Here is a 16,490-nt window from a genome sequence, read left to right as displayed (position 1 = left end):
CAGCACGGCTCTGTGCATCCCACCACTTGCTCTCCTCCCCAAGCTGGGGCTGCTTTCATCCTCTGTCATCGCTTTCCCAGACCCTCCTCTTTCCATGTCCAGCACAAAGCCCATTGTTTGAGAAGTCGGCCACGTTACCCTGGCATTCAACCATGGTTCAGTTGTGTGATGCTGAGTAAGGAGCCCACATTCTCTGGGCCTCGACGTCCTCAGTAAAACCAGACACCAGTATTATTAGCAAGAGTAGTTGTGAGGATCCAATGGAACTGACATGCTAACAAGCACAGGGTGAATGCGCCATCGTAGGTAACAGCCCAAGCTAGTTACCACTCCGCACATCCCAGTGCGTTTTGTTCTCATGACCCAGTAAGGTGGGGATCTTGAATTTTTCCATTTTACAAGGAAGGAAACTAAGGTGTAGAGAAGTCAAGTGATCTTGCCAAAGTCACACAGCTTCTCAGTGGCAGAAGCAGGCTGCCCAGCTTGACTGTGAGCTCTGAGACCTGACACTATGCTACTCCTTAGCTCCCTTTCCCCCTCCTGAACTTGGTAATGGGCAAACTGTGACATATCCTGATTCAGTGGGCTAATTTATCATGTTTCCATAGCAACCCAGTCTGACTCTAAGCTTCTAGAGGGCAGAGACTCTTTCTCTCTCTGCCTATCCTCATCACCTTGCTATAATGAATAGTAACTACTTGCTGGTCGATGACTTGGATCATCTACTCACTATCCCCACAGATACTTCTGTCTGTTGGCATTACAATTTCAAATCTGCCTCACCAGTGCACAGAAGAGTTAACACAGCAGGCCTGAGACTGCCCTCCTGGGCAAGGCCTATGTGCAGGCTCAGCCCTGGGCCGGTGTCTGGGAACTGGGGCTTCGGGAGGGTTCCCATAGCCCTAACTGCTGAGGGGTTCCCTGTGCCTGAACTGTTGTAAGGACAGTGTGGTGTTTGCAGAAACATCTGCCTTCCTGCTGCGAGTCTGGAATTTGGGCGTGTGCCAACCAGGAAGGGCCTCTGTGAACAGCCCCCAGTGAGATCCCTGGCCGGTGAGTTTCCGGTGAGCTTCCCCAGCGGGCATTTCTCACGAGTTGTCACAAGTCTCATGCTGTGTGACTCCACTGAAGGGGACTCTTGGAAGCCCACTCCCAGTTTCCTCTACACATCACCTGTTCCCTTTGCCATTTGCTCTGCACCTCTTCACTGTGACAAATCCCAGCCACAAGTTCCGCAAGTCCTCAGCACGCCCCCTAACCCAGGACTATACTGAGGGTCTTGGCATAACCAGAATTAAGAAAACTTGTCCCCACGCAGTATGTTCTGTTACCTTCTCCAAGAATGCCCTAAAATAGTTCAAGGCCAGTTTAGAAGTGGTCAAGAGTTGAAGCTGGGACTTAGCACTGCCTGCTCATTTTAAGACTCCTAGCTCAGGCTGGGTGATCAGCTGCAAGGGAAGCAGCTTCGAGTCCCTGTGCTCTAGAAGCTGGCATGCACCCCTTTGGGGAGGACAGGCTGGGGAACAGACCCATGCCACAGGAGACACTAAAGGCCAGCACTGATGCTTCCTAGCTTTGTGGCCTTGCGCAAGTCATTTAACCCCCTGGGGGCTTTAACCTCCTCACTTGCAAAAGGGGGTTCCTAAGAGCACGTGGCTCTGTTAGAAGGGAGGTGCACACTGATGACCTAGGGAATGCCTCACAGGGGCGCACTGGCTGCTGGGCTCCCGCCTCAGGAAAGGACTTCGAGAGACCAAGGAGAGGCACCGGGGACAAAGAGAAAGACATACGATGGCTAAAAAATGTGCCAGCCACACAGGACTGTTACCACAAGATGGGCCAGAGCATGGATTCTGAATGAACAAACAGCCTGGGCTCAAAGGACGGTTCTGCCACTTCCTGGCTGTGGGACCTTGGGTGAGTTACCCAGCTTTGCCAGTGGCAGCCTTCCCCTCTGGAAAATGAGGATAAGAATGGTACCTGCCCCACGGGGCAGGTGGTGCGGAGTGAATCACGAATCTAGGACACTGCCTGGCACAACAGTCAGGGCTCCGTAAGCACTAGTTATAGCATTTAGTGAAGATATCCAAGCACTGTATGTTGCAAAGCATAAGGATTCTACAAACATAAGAGTTGCTATCACAACTATTATTAATTAAGGAACCCCAGCCGAGACAATACTTACAGTCTTTTCTTATCCACCACTCGTTTAACTCGGATGGCTCTCTGTTCTGAGTAAAGTTTACATACTCCTGTTGTAGGGAAAACACCAGAACAGAGACCATTTAAAACCATTTCGCAGGTAAAGGTGTCATTAAGTATAAGGAGACACTACAGTCTTCGGCTAGCACAGTTAAATTTTGCATCACGTCTATGGTGAAATGCCACATTCAACCTTTAAGATAAAATGAAATACTTTTTAAGTAATCTTCAACGAAATCCAGAACCGCGCTCCTGTGCTCCTTCACTTGCTGGGAGTGTATCTCCTTGTGGGCTGGAAGAGAAAAGGACAGCAGTCAGGTCTCTGCACTCGACTACACAGGGAACAATTCATCAGCTTCCTCAGAACAGTTTCTGTATGGAAAGTGTTTGCAAAAATACAGCGATAAGAAAAGTCTGCATCAAGGGACATTATATTTTTAGAAGAGGAAGATTTATTGGGCTTCGCAAGAATAAAAGATTTGGAAAAACTACAGTCAAAGAATGGTACCTGACGTGCCCCACTTCTTGAGAGCTGACCCCATTTGTAATACCAGCATCCAATGCTCAAGCTGACCTTCAAGTAACATGTTTAAATCGCACTCAAGCCCCACACTACCCCCACCTGTCTGAGCTGTTTTCAGTCTAGAACATTCTGTCTTCGCCCCTCAGCTACTCCCATTCCAAACCTTCCTTCTCCACGAAACCTTCCTTGACTCTCCTAGCTATAAGGATGCCTGGCTTCTGCGAACTATCATGTCTGCTTCAGGTCTGTGTCATTTATTTTGGTAGGACAGCTCTCATTTCCTGAGACTGAGTGCCTCCCACATGCAGGTGCTCCGCGGGGACATGACACATTTGACTGCTAAAGCAAAAGGCAAGCTGGAGGCCAAGTTTTTACACACAGAGAAGCTAACCAGGTTCAGAGTCAATAAGAAGCCCATGGTTTGGTACTTAGTTGCTGGTTTATTCATAATCATGTACTTCTAGATTATTTCAATGAATGTTTAGGCCCTTAAGGGTAGGAGACATGAATCATGTTTTTACTATTGGGCTGCTTAACCTGAGATTCATTCACATGAGCGACTATACACAAAATTCTGTGAGGATGTGTGTTTCTCTGGCAAGAACGTCCACAGCTTTCATCAGACTCTGAGTGGCCCATCAGGGCTATGATGGAAGCTTCCTAATAGAAATCGACGTCAAGAATTCAGCATCCTCTGGCCACTTTGAGCTCTGTGCTATTTAATGGAACCTGCCTCAGCACATCACGGAAGGGCCAAGGAAGATACACGACTAGGGAGGCTGTCTCACTGCCCCCGTGAGAATGAAACATCAGTGAAGACGACGTGCTACTGAGAGCCCAGGAGCCAGCCACAGTGCTAAGCATGTGCTGAACTCAACTGGATTCTCCTAACAACCCCAAGAGATACACCCTAGAACTGTCTCCACTACAGACAAACCAAGATGCACAACAACAGAGTGCCTTGCCCAAAGCTGTGTGGGTAGAAGGTGGTGGAGCTGGGGCAGGGGTGCACCAAACCAAAGCACCCACGGCTCCAGCGCCCTCCTCTTCAGCGCGACAGTCTGCTCTGGAAGTTTCCTACTCCAAGTAGAGAGCTGAGAATGCCCTCTTCGGTCCCTATCCACACGCCATTGACCACTGACCCCCTAAATGCCCCACAGAGCACAGGGGCGTGCAGAAGCTGTCCACTCTGGCCCTTAGGAGATGTCTGTGCGTGGAGAGGTCCTCCTCACCTCCCTCCTCTCACTGTTTAACCTGAATCACGGCCTTTTCATTACTTTCATGGCTGATCAAGAAAAGAGGAATTTTAAAGTTTTGGAAACCTAAACCTGAACAATAACACTGGAGAGACCTTAGCTGGGCGCGCCCTGTGAATACTGGCTGAGGCTTCACAAAGTCCCGGCGGGCGGACTGCGCTGCTTAGAGCACCTCACCTTGAGTTCTCAGCTGCTGAATCGCTTCAGAGCAGGTCCTCATGAACGTCTGAGCGTCCTGGTCTATCTGGTCTCGTTCTGTGTCTGTCATCCTTCCATATTCAGACATGACGTGGCTAATAAAAAGAAAGTGGGGTGGGGGACAAAATTTTGAAGCAGCCACAAATGACCACAGATGTTGTCTGGATGGGTTGTGAAGGGAAGAGAAAGCTTCCCTATCAACATGACATTAAGCCGAGGCTGGGTGAAGACGAACTGGCCAAGCCAGGAGGTGGGGGAGCGTTCTACACAGTGGAGGTGACGGACACGGAGGCCGTGAGTGGGCAGTGGGGCTGGGCATGGCGGCATGGGCCTGAGCGGGAGTGTGGGCTTCAGCTCCAAGAGCCACAGGGCCGCCAGTGAAAGGTCCCATGCCACACGAGGACAGGAGAACACCCTAGGAGCCACAGGGAGAATCACAGGGGCTGCTATCGGGAGCCTTGAGACATGTGTGGGAAGCTGATTCAGGCTGCCATTTTTTCCACGTTGACTAGCAGTCCTCATGACCCACAATAAAAGAGCTTTTGGAAACATTTCATTTCCCTGATGTTAAGTTAGAAAACGTGAGCTAGGGAGGGTGCTCACCTACACGAACGCAGCACCGTGAAGCTCAAGATACTAGGTTTAGAGTGCCTGCTCCTCTTCCTGACAGCTAGGCAGGTGTGGCAGCACTGTTATTAACAGTGATTCTGATGAGCCTAATTAAACACACTGGACATTGTAATGGAAATTTAAAATCACAAAATATCAAGTTAAAAGGGACCTCAGATAACGTACAGACTCAACTCATTCTGTTTCAATCTACTAGCCCTGCCAGTCACTCATCCTCCCTGAGAATAAAACACAAAGTACCAACTCAACATGTGACCTACTTCCTGATACTCACGCTCCTACCCTGCACCCCAACCACACGGCTGCTCTGCTGCCCACGATTGGCCACACCCACTCCTGAGCCTGCTGCAGCCTGGAATGCCATCCAGCAGCTGTTCTTCCATCAGATGTCCACACGCTTCCACCCCATTCGGATCTCAGACCACAGCCAGCTTCCCTGACCACGCCCTGCACTCTCCCCCTGCACAGACCGCTGTCGCTGATTCCTCAGTGCCTGTGCCAGACAGCACATTACTGTGACTGAGATCCAAAGGCCCCTTCCACCCTGCTTTGTGATACAGGGTCTAGGGCACTCCTCTACTGCCGTCTGTCCCTCGCTCTGCCTCATTCTCCTTCCAGCACTTACCACTCCCTGAAATATGGATGTCGATCTCCTCCCAGGAGCATGTAAGCTGCAGGAGAGCAGGGATTCTGTCATTTTCCCTTTGTTTCCCCAAACCGAAAATGCTGTCCAGCACACAGCAGGGGTCCTAATAGTAGCTGAGCTTGTCGCTTGCACCAGACACTACTCTCAATGCCTGGCACGTATTTCATGGACTCATTTAATCCTTGCAATTCATCCACTCATTTACCTCTATACTAAACCCCCATATGGCAGGCACCGTGGCAGGGACTGGGGGCCCACAATTGGAACAAGGCTTATTTCTGATCCCCGCAGAGGGCAGGTACCAAACCATGGGGGTGTTGACACAGAATCAAGGGGCACAAGGAACTGTGGGGGACAGTGTTGGTCTGCGAGTGGACGGGGGACCAGGGGGTGAGAGGTCAGTGCATGCAGGGGACAAGGGACAGCGGGAAAAGACCTACTACAAATGCCCACCTGCAGGTCACTGTTGGAATGACCATACAATGCATGGGCCACATGAGGATCGTCCAGAGTGTGAAAGGGAAAACGGGAGTGCACCAGGTGCTCCCCGCACACTGGACAGCTGGACCATGGCGTTCTCAGGGCTTTGCGCCACTGCAAGGGGCAGCATGCTACCTGTGCACAGTCAGCGTCTCCACACTGAACATCTAGTGCAAGTATGCTCTAGTTTTCAAGGGAATGTAAATGCTATTGTGATAAATATACATTTCTTTAAAATTGTACTGAAGCTACAACAGCTATTTCTCCAGTATTAATAGGTTTCCCCCAAATCGAACAATCATACAAATACTCCATTATCAACTGTAGAGGAGCCCACCAGGTACAGAAGCTGGGGACGGCTGGCATAGCCACTGGAGGACCTCAGAAAGTCTGCATTTTGCATGGGGCTAGCCTGGGGGTAGACGGAAGCAGAACCTGGGTGGTGTTGGGTGCAGGCATGGTCTATCTGAGGAAGCTGTCTTTGGCAACAAGGACTGGCTGGCTGAGAAGGGAAAGAGGAGAGACGAAGGTCCAGAGCACGGCAGGCACAGGTGTGGAAGGATAGACGTTCAGGCGTCAGGTCAAGGATAGCACAGGAAGTTTAGGACATGACAGATGAAGAGATGGAACAACTTGAAAGAGAGTTCAAACTCTCATTTTTCTGTGAGGATTTAAAAACAGCACCAGCTGTATAATGGGCCTTTGAAACACATTCATCAAAAGTAATGAAGCCCTGCCTGTGACACAGCCCCAAATTAACTATCACAAAAACAGAATTATTACTGTTTTGAAAAGGTTAACTATCTGGCAAATAAATTCCAAAAAATATATTCTCATCGGACATGCATACAGAAATTCATCAAACTTTAATTTTATTTCCTTTATGACTTACAGACGGATAATTTTATTATAGACCCCAATTTACCGAAATATTAGATCCAATTAAAGGAGACCAAGTTAGGTATAGGTCTAGATTAGTCAATTCACTTTAAGAAAAAGGGAGGAAAAAAATGGGCAGTAAGTTTATTGACTGGTTCAAAAATTCGAAGGAAATTTTTTTTTTTAATTATATGATCAGTATAAAGGGGCAAGTTCGAAATTACAAAATACCACTGACACCATGCCTATTACTTGAATATGCAGTTAGGTGCCTCCTAAAGATAGAGAATAGATAGAATAGTGTAAATTATTTTTTTAAATGATTTGAGAGAAAGAAAGAGCTTGTATATAGGGGTATGGTGGGTGGGGGTGGGCAGAGGGAGAGAGAGAATCTTGAGCAGACTTGCCGTTGAGTGTGAAGCCCAACACAGGTCTCAATCTCATGATCCTGAGATCATGACCCGAGCAGAAGTCAAGAGTCAGACACTTAGCCGACTGAGCCACCCAGGTTCCCAGTGTAAATGATTCTACTCCCTTTCAAAGGTTACTGAAAAGGCATGGACAAAAGTTGAAGGCCACAATCTTATTTTTGCTCTAAATATTACACCAGGGCAAGGACACGACCCTGTCCACAGTATATGCCTGACACACACCACAGATTACCCTGCTGATATCTAGGCTACAGAGATGAATATAGACCCTGCTCTCCATGAACAACATCACAATAGGTAACACTCACAGCCTTATGTGTACGTTTTTACATCACAAGCTAAAGGTTACATAAAGCCTTCTGTGCATTAATACTACTCACTGTGCTAAGTGTGTCACATACCCATTTAATTCTCAAAACTCCACAAGGTGGGTACTATTTACAATTCTCATTTTACATAGAAACCAATTGAGGCATAGAGAGGTTAAGTAACTTGCCAAGGTTAGACAGCTAGTAATTAGCCTAACTGTAATTCAAACTAACGCATCCTGGCTCTGGAATCTACGTTCTTAACCACCACCCCAGGGACCTCTCATGTCAAAAAGGTAATAGAGTTCAGGGGAGAGGATGCTTTTTCCCCACTAGTTGGTGGAAAGGAAGGTGACCTATGAACCCAATCTTGAAAGGCAGGATGTGGCCATGGGGAGACAAGCGTGGACAGTCTCAGTAAATAACAGAATGGAATCAGGAGACAGCAAGTCTGTCTGGAGAACAGTCAGTGGTTCCATCGGGCTGGAGCCCAGGCCAGGCGGAGCAATGAGTTTTTGGTGGGCCTTCAGCACTAGTCGAAGTTTCATTCTGTAGCCACTGGAAGGGCTGGGCTTGATGAAGATGAATACAGCAATATCTCGTTTGATGGAGGAGAGGGGGAAAGCTCGGGTAATAGGTTACCAAACAAGGCAGAGAAGCCTGCCTTACTCATCTCTGTCTCCTTAGCGCTGTGTAAGAGGGAGGTGCTAGTGCATTTCTGTTGGACTGAAATTTAAGAAAGGAGCAATGGCAGAGCGTGGGTGGTGGCAAGGACGGGAAAGAGGAGATGGATCTGAGAGGTAAAGCTGTCAGGAACAACCCAGCGTCATCAGATCCTGGGATCTGGGGCCTGGATGAGCAGCAGACATGGATAGAAACAAGGAACACAGAAGGAAGAGAAAAAGAGCTGGAAATATAAAAGAAAGAAACCACGAATAATGCTCATCCTTACAATGCAGTGTAGAAGGACAGAAGCAATGCTCTGGAGACCAAATGTTCCATGACCGACACTGTTTTGAAAAAAGAAACCAGGGCAAATGGACTTTTAGAACCGTTTGGTGATAAAATCTGGGATACTAAAGGAGATTTTAAGTAACAAAGGATGGCTTTCTGAAGTTCTAGGATCTAGGATCTAGGAGAAAGGGGTGTCACTGTGAGACACAGTGCCACGGCCACAGACTGAGGCAGGCCGGAGACCTAACAAACTGAACCACAGGAAAACAGAGGTCCCCTCTGAAACCCCAGAAACAGACTGCTGTCACGGGATGGGCACTCAAGAAATGCTTGCTTGCGTGGATCTTGCTGAATTGATCTGACCATTTTAATCCTAATCTCCAGAGGGCCACTCGTCAAAGTCTGGCTCCGGGAAGGAGAGGAGGAGGCCAGAAGTGGGAAGCCATGCTGGGGGGAACTGTTGGAGTCAGAGCCTGAGATGAAGGGGAGGGGTGGCAGCTGGAGGACCAACAGCTAATCCCTCACTGTTTGGCTGAGCTTAGGAACAAGTAGCAATCGGACAGACAGAGATCAAAACATTGGCTGTATCATAATGACTCAACTCAGGTGGTCCCCAAATGGGGCTTGGCAAGTGTGCTGCATGTCCCCGCTGCACGTGCCTTCCCATGCTTCCGGCCTGCTGTTCTTCTCTTCCCTGTGCACTCTTCCAACTGCCAGGGTGAGGGGTAACCGCTTCCTCCTTTCTGAGCTTGCTCCCAGGCTCTCTCCCATCTTCCTCTGGGCCCGCAGACACTGCCTTCTCTCTGCCTCACATGAGTGCAAGCCCATCTCCAGCTCGGCCCCTCCACCTGGCACCAGCTCGGCCCCCACAGTGCTCCGTGTCTCCCCTGTGCCACCGACCTTTGAAGAAGCAGTGTACACGGTGTCCAGACAGTGTGGGTGCGCAGTGAGCACTATGTGTATTGGTCACTCAGGGCACTTTTCCCCTGTCTACTGGATCTTTCCCAGCAAACATGGTGTTTTATCTCCCAACACGACCCAAACCAAACCAAACACTTCAACTCTATGTCTCCTACCAGCTACTGCTAGTCTCTCCCTTCATCTGGGTAAAACTTCTCTAACAGGTTTGTACCCCGGTCTCCATTTTCCTGACCACTGTTTCCTGATCCCAATCCAAACAGGCTTTATTCTCCCCACTCCACTGCTGTCCTCGCTCCTGGGGGCCCCGACTCCACAGCTGTCCTCACTCCCAGGGGCCCCCAAGGCCCCCATGCCAGATCAGCCCTTACCCAGTCACTTGGCACACAGAGGATGGAGCCAATGGCATCCCCTCCCTGGCCTGTGTTCTTCCTGTGCCCTTCACGACTCCACTCTCCTGATTTTCCTCCGACCGCACCTGCTGCTCATTTTCAGGCTTTTTATGGACACCTCCTAGCCCCCCGAAGACTTATAGATGGACAGTTCATGGTTCAGCCCCTGAATCTCTTCAGGGTCAACACTGTTCCCTGGGTGAGTCAGTCTGGTCTTCTGGCTTTAGCAGCACAAATACCAGCTTTATGCTTACAAGTCTCAATCTTGTAACTCAGTCTGAACCTCTCCTAGAACTTGAGATCCAAATCTTATTGCCTGATCAACACCTCCGCTTGGTTGTCGAATTTACCTTGTGAATATGCCCTCAACTGAGCCCTGGCCTGCTCTCCTCAAACTTCTGTTCCTTCCACCTGCTCAGGACCCACACCTCAAGTCCTCCTGACCCCTCTGTTTCTCTCCCAATTCCTGCCTAACCCATCAGCAAATCTCTTTGGCCCTACCTTCAGAATATTTCCAGAATCTGACCTCATGCTATTACACTCATGGCTATGTCTCTGGTTAATGGCACTGCCATCCCTCACCTGGACTTAACCGTGGTCTCCTAGCATGTCTGCTGCTCCAGCACGGTCCTATGTCCTAACATACCAGCCATACTGCTCCTGTTAAAAAGTAAGTTGCATCCTATCGCTCCTCCATATAAGACCTTCCAGTGGCTTCCCAGCCACGATAAAAACCAAGGTTCTCGCAAACACAAGATCCTTAAGACAACCCACAAGATGTGGTTCCTGCTATCTCTCTGAGCTCACCTTCATCAACCCCAACCCTCCTGCCCTCATCACACCAGACCCCTCACTGCTCCTGTGATGTCCCAAACATGCTCCTACATCAGGATCTTTATACTTGCCGGCTGCCTTCTTCTGGAATGTTCCTTCCCCAGATATCTATATAAACTGATCCTTTACTTCTTTTAGGTATTTACTGAATGTCCCCCTCTTAATGAGGCCTTTCCTAACCTACCTTTTCATAAGACTGATTCTGGACATATGCGAGCCACTTCCCCTGCCCCCTCCTCCTGAAAGCACTTACTGACCTCTAACACTCTACACAGTTTACTCTTCTTTCTTGTCAAATGTAAGTTCCATGAAGGCAAGGACTTTTGTCTGTTCATTGCCATATCCACCTCATCAAGAGCAAGGCATAGGATCTGGCAGGCTGATAAATCAGTACATCAAATCAAAAGCTTTCTGAATGGCCTGACTGAGCACATGTAGGACAGGCCTGATACCGGCTGCAACTGTGCTCCTTATAAGGCCACTCCCCAGCAGATTTTATCCCACCCGCCCAGACCCTACAGACCCCCTTGCAGAGCTCTTCCAGAGCCTTCCCTGGAAAAGCCATTGCCTCCATCTTTTTTTTTTTTTTTCTAAGATTTTATTTATTTATTTGACAGACAGAGATCACAAGTAGGCAGAGAGCCAGGCAGAGAGAGAGGAGGAAGCAGGCTCCCTGCCGAGCAGAGAGCCTGACTCGGGGCTCGATCCCAGGACCCTGGGATCATGACCTGAGCCGAAGGCAGAGGCTTTAACCCACTTAGCCACCCAGGCGCCCCGGCCATTGCCTCCATCTTGATGACAGCCCCTCCTGAGAGAAAAGGGAGGAGTAAGCTTGGGGTTCTCAGTCCCAGTCACAAGGGAAGTCTCCTGTGGATATGGCACCTTCCTAGCCCCCAATCCCAGCTCCTCATTTTCTGGGGGAGAGCTGGAATGACAGAAGGAAGCCCCTGGGTTCTTGGAAAATAGATGGCCCTAACCTCAGTGGGTAGTGAGGACCCACAGACCCACAGATCAGACCCACGATTCTCGGATCGTGGAAGAATGAGAGGTGAGTGTTTCCCTATCCCAATACACCCCAGCATTGCGTCTGCTTACCTAGTTTGGCTTCACATGGTAATGCCAGGTAATGCTTACAGAACATGCCCTACATAAGGCATATGCTCTGTCCCTCCTCCCCAACCCCCTAGGCAGAGCAGAGGAGAGAGAGCAGGAAGGAGGGGGAGGCCTCCAGTCTTGTGCTCCTTCCTACTAGAAATGGTCTCATCAGAATGGAGGCAAGAGGGGTCAGGGACAAGTAAACAAGAAAGGTACTCACTTCCAAGTGAACACACGCCCCGTGGGTGGAAGGGACCTATAAATGACTAATTCCAAGAATATTAGATTAACATCCTTCTACTCTATATTTTGATTTAATGGAAACTCAGCCCAATGAAACTGAAAAGGTCTAAAGGTTAATTTGACAAAACCGATCACTCAATTAAAAGGTGATGTTCCTTTAGGAACATTATACATTAACCTTTAAAGCTCGAAATTGACAGTATGGTTATTCTATTAGTAAAAACAGAAACCAAAGAAGTTTTCCCCCCAAGTGGTATTGTTTTGTTGCCAAGGCATTGCAGAAAAGGTACATCCACCAAAAGTGGAGACATTATTTTTAATTAAAATCATTCAAGATATCCAGCCAGAGGCTACCTCCGTTGCGTGCTGTTCTGCTCTAGTAAAATGTCATTACTAAAAAAAATTAAATGGGTCAATAAAGTCTGAGCTCTACATTATGGAAAAAATTACAGCTTCCTAATTATGTCAAACTAACATAGCTTTATGGGTCTGAAGGCAATTTTTCTTTCAATTCCATGTTCGTACTCCGTCCAAAATGTTCCCGGCCAAGGCCAGCACACAGCACTGGGAGGCAGGAGCAGTAAAGAAGCAGGCTGCAGACCACCACTGTCCAGAGGAGAACATGATGGGAGCCAAGAAGGACAGCCCTTCTCCATCCAGAGAATGCAGGTCGCTGAGGGGAAGCCTGCTCCCTAGTCCTCATGTTTCTGTGTGGATCAGCTCCCCTGGTGTGACCCCCAACTGCCTTCCTTAGCCTCCTGGCAGGGGAGAAGGGGACTTCTTTCTCTGATCGTTAAGATGGCAGAAGGACCCAGGCACGGGCAGGGACACACGCACGCACCTAGCCACATCTCCTTGCTCTCTCTCCTCTTCGGGATCTGCCTGCTTATAGACAGCGGACGCTCTGCTGTCGTCCTCCCTCTCCTGTGCCAGAAAGGGGCCTGCCCCCAGGGACTGCGACTGTTCAGTGGCAGCAATGGCTCAGTGAGCCTAATTCCGGAGCCTTCAATAAGGCCGCCCACTCCCAGACCTAAGCTCTGCCTGTCACTCTGTATTTTACCAGTGATCAAGCTGATCACTCTTCACCTCCACCGTGTGGACCTGACCTTGTATCCCACCCACCTACCTTCCTCCCTCCCTCCCACCAATCTCCGGCAGAAAGGAGAGGTGTGTTCTTTTCTAACTGCCCACCCCTCTAACTTCATCCTAGGTCACATGGGGTTCGAGTCCGGTTACCCTTCACCAAGGGACTTCTGTGTGTCAGGAGCTCGCACAAAGCACGTCTAATCCTCAGGAGACCGTCATCCACATGGAAAAAAGAGAACAAGCATGAGACGGGAAGTGAGCTCTTGGCACTCACATGACCTGGCAGGAATGGGGCTGAACTTAGGTGTGACTGACCCCCCCCCCACCATCGGCCCCGGGCCCCTGCTCTGTCAAAGGGACCATAACAGAGGCAGGAGTGGATGCAGAATGCATGAGCTGGCAATGAACAGCTGCCACTGGGAAAAGCAGTAAGGCTGAGTTTCTATAATGAGGTAATAGATTCGTCAAGACCAAGAAAGCCCCGGGAGCTAGAGTTCTATCTGACGCTCAAGACACATGACCAATAAGTGGCAGAGCAGGATCAGCCCTGGATCCCGGGCATCAGTCTGAGCGTCTGCTACCAGTAGCTGGGAAAGAGAAAACCCTGGGCCAGCAGCCAGCTGTCACGAGTGACATCGGGGAGAGGACTTGGAGTGATCTGTGAACCAGGACACACAGTGTGTGGGAGCTGAGGAGAAATAAATGCCTTAGTATCACCATTGTAATCACAAGTTTAAAACTACTACTGTTCTGTAACATCAGCCTTATATGATAATCTTATAAATGCACGCAAATGCACTGCATTTCAATGATGCTGTCTTATGTGAATCTCTCAACGAGCTAGTGAGGGGTCATCAAACCCTCTGTTTAGAGCAGGACTCCACAAACTTTTTTTGAAAAGGGCCTGAGAGTAAATACATTCGACTTTGCAGGCCACATAGTCTGTCACAGTCATTTAATTCTGCTGCTATAGTGCAAAAGCAGCCAAAGGTAACACATAAATGAATGGGTTTGGTGGTGTTCCAGTAAACTTAATTTAGAGACACTCAGATGGGCATTTCATTTGATTTTCATATGGGGTGAAATCTTGTTCTTTTCCCCCAGCCGTTCAAATGCTATTCTCAGCTCACGAGCTGTACGAAACAGGTGGCAGGGGGGACTTGACCTCCAGGAGGTGGTTGGTTAACCCCTGGTTTAGAGACGATGTTGGGTTTTACAGACTGATTCTCTCAGGTTCACAAGGCCAATAAGGGAGTGGGGTGGCCTGAAGGACACAAACATTTAAAACATTCGCCTTGTTGGATGCCTATTCAAGGCAAAGGGAAGTGAACAGTGGCTTTCCGTGAAAGGTGTCTACAAACACTTACATAAGATAAACAGAAAGGAGCTGGACCAAGAGGTTTAGGCCAGTTTTATTAAGCTTTCCAAAATGACTACAGCTTCCATTTTTATGGACTATACACTTGATATCCATGTACACCTCTGGAAATAAAGTTTACACTGCCATCTAGTGTTGAGCTAGTATTTTAACTGAGAACTTAAATAAGGTCTTCTTGGTACTAGGCACTAAGAGTGATTTACTACGTTCCAAAATTATACAATGAAATACACTCAGAAGCATAAAGCTTCCATTGATGACATTTCACATGTCCCACCCAACCTTCCCATTAATTCACATAGGACACTTGGAGTGCAGTCCAACTAGTGTTGAGCTAGTATTTTAACTGAGAACTTAAATAAGGTCTTCTTGGTACTAGGCACTAAGAGTGATTTACTACGTTCCAAAATTATACAATGAAATACACTCAGAAGCATAAAGCTTCCATTGATGACATTTCACATGTCCCACCCAACCTTCCCATTAATTCACATAGGACACTTGGAGTGCAGTCCCATGGTAGGCTATACCAGTGCCAGTGGGGCTCAGACAAGCATGGGACAAGGCGTCTGCCCTGTAATGCTCCTGCATCTGCTGAAAGCTGGGGTCTATTCCAGAACCCACTTTGGAAGTCTTGATCAAAATGCTTTCCTCTTTTGAAAAACCAACCTAACCAAACACTCCCTAGATGCAAGGATTCTAGTCACGCGTGTTTACATGACTTGCATCGCTCTGTTGTTTGCTTGATAAGCATGTACTGAGAAACTGTCTCATCCATGTCTATGTGTTTCACAATGTCTATGGTACCTAAAGAGAGACAAACATGGGAGCATCAGCACAGAAGGATGTCGTGACCCCAAGGACATGCGGGCTAGCAGAGCCTTCCCTGGATACAGGGGCTCCCACCTACTTGCAGATGCCAAAGCCAAACTGATCCTCCTCAAGTCAACTCTGAGTTAGTAAGTACAAAGTAAGGACAGAAGCTCAAATGGAATACAGGTATGGGAAAGAATTCAGTCACCAAAGACACGGTAAAAAAAATACGCACTTACCTATAAGCATTAATATAATCTTTCCTATGTTCCAGAAGAAAATCTCTCAGTTTGCCAATGTGTGAAATCTAGAATCAAAAGAACATAAAGAGTTTATATAGAGAGATATGTCACACTTGTCTGCAATAAATTTTAAATTAATAGACTATGGAATAGAGGTTGCAGACAAATTCTGAAGCTACAAACTGAACACTTAGGTTTTGGATTCTCACATGTAGTTGAGCCTTGAACAATACGGAGGTGAGGGGTGGCGACACCCTCCCAGTCGAAAATCCTTATATAACTTTTGACTCCCCCAAAACTTAACTGTTAGTGGCCTGTTGACCAGAAGCCTTACCAATAACATAAACAGTTGGTTAACACATATTTCATATGTTGTATCTATTATAAACTGTATCCTCACCAGAAAGCAAGCTAGAGAAAAAAATGTTACTAAGAAAATCATAAGGAAGAGAAAATCCATTTATAGGATTGTATTGTATTCATCAAAGTAAAATCCGCATAGAAGTGGGCCTACACAATTCAAACCCATGTTGTTCAAGGATCACCTGTCATCACTAACTTGTTGGTTAACTTGCCCAAAGTCACCCACATTCCTGGGCCTTAGTCTCCCATTGACAGTTCCTTCTTCCTCTAAGTGTTGTGATATGATCTAAGTTGTTAGAAGAGATAATCTCAAAGGAGCCTTGAGGTTAAATGAGGTAATGCATGTCTAGTAACTACACAGCATGTGCTCAATAAAGGCCAATTCCTTTCCTGATATGTCTTATATCTAAAATTTTATAAACAAATACTCCTTCTTCCAAGTGTCCTGGAGATGGATGCTAAGGCTGGAGATAGCAAGTTTATAGACAGGGCCCCACAGAGCAGCAGAGTTAAAAGCTTCAGGGGCAATGACAGCTCCTGACACAGCAAACCTCCATCTTCCCGACAGCCTACTTCCCCAGCTGAACAAAAAGGACACAAAGGTACAAAGGACTCTATT

The 16,490-nt window shown here is 47.9% G+C and overlaps 1 protein-coding gene across 2 annotated transcripts in view; it reads right to left on the bottom strand.

Annotated features, from left to right (window-relative positions):
• The window catches only part of STX18 (syntaxin 18), a 117,170-nt gene that overhangs the window by 32,249 nt on the left and 68,431 nt on the right, over window positions 1-16,490 (bottom strand). For both annotated transcript variants that reach the window (XM_032333815.1, XM_032333816.1), the window contains exons 2-5: window positions 15,506-15,573; window positions 4,159-4,274; window positions 2,417-2,494; window positions 2,186-2,252 (exon numbers count right to left, since the gene is read on the bottom strand). In XM_032333815.1, the coding sequence (XP_032189706.1) occupies window positions 2,186-2,252; window positions 2,417-2,494; window positions 4,159-4,274; window positions 15,506-15,573 (329 nt within the window). The remainder of the gene's footprint in view (window positions 1-2,185; window positions 2,253-2,416; window positions 2,495-4,158; window positions 4,275-15,505; window positions 15,574-16,490) is intronic.

The sequence above is a fragment of the Mustela erminea genome, chromosome 2, assembly GCF_009829155.1.
Source record: "Mustela erminea isolate mMusErm1 chromosome 2, mMusErm1.Pri, whole genome shotgun sequence".
Lineage (NCBI taxonomy): Eukaryota > Metazoa > Chordata > Mammalia > Carnivora > Mustelidae > Mustela > Mustela erminea.
This window is presented reverse-complemented; position numbering and strand designations above follow the sequence as displayed.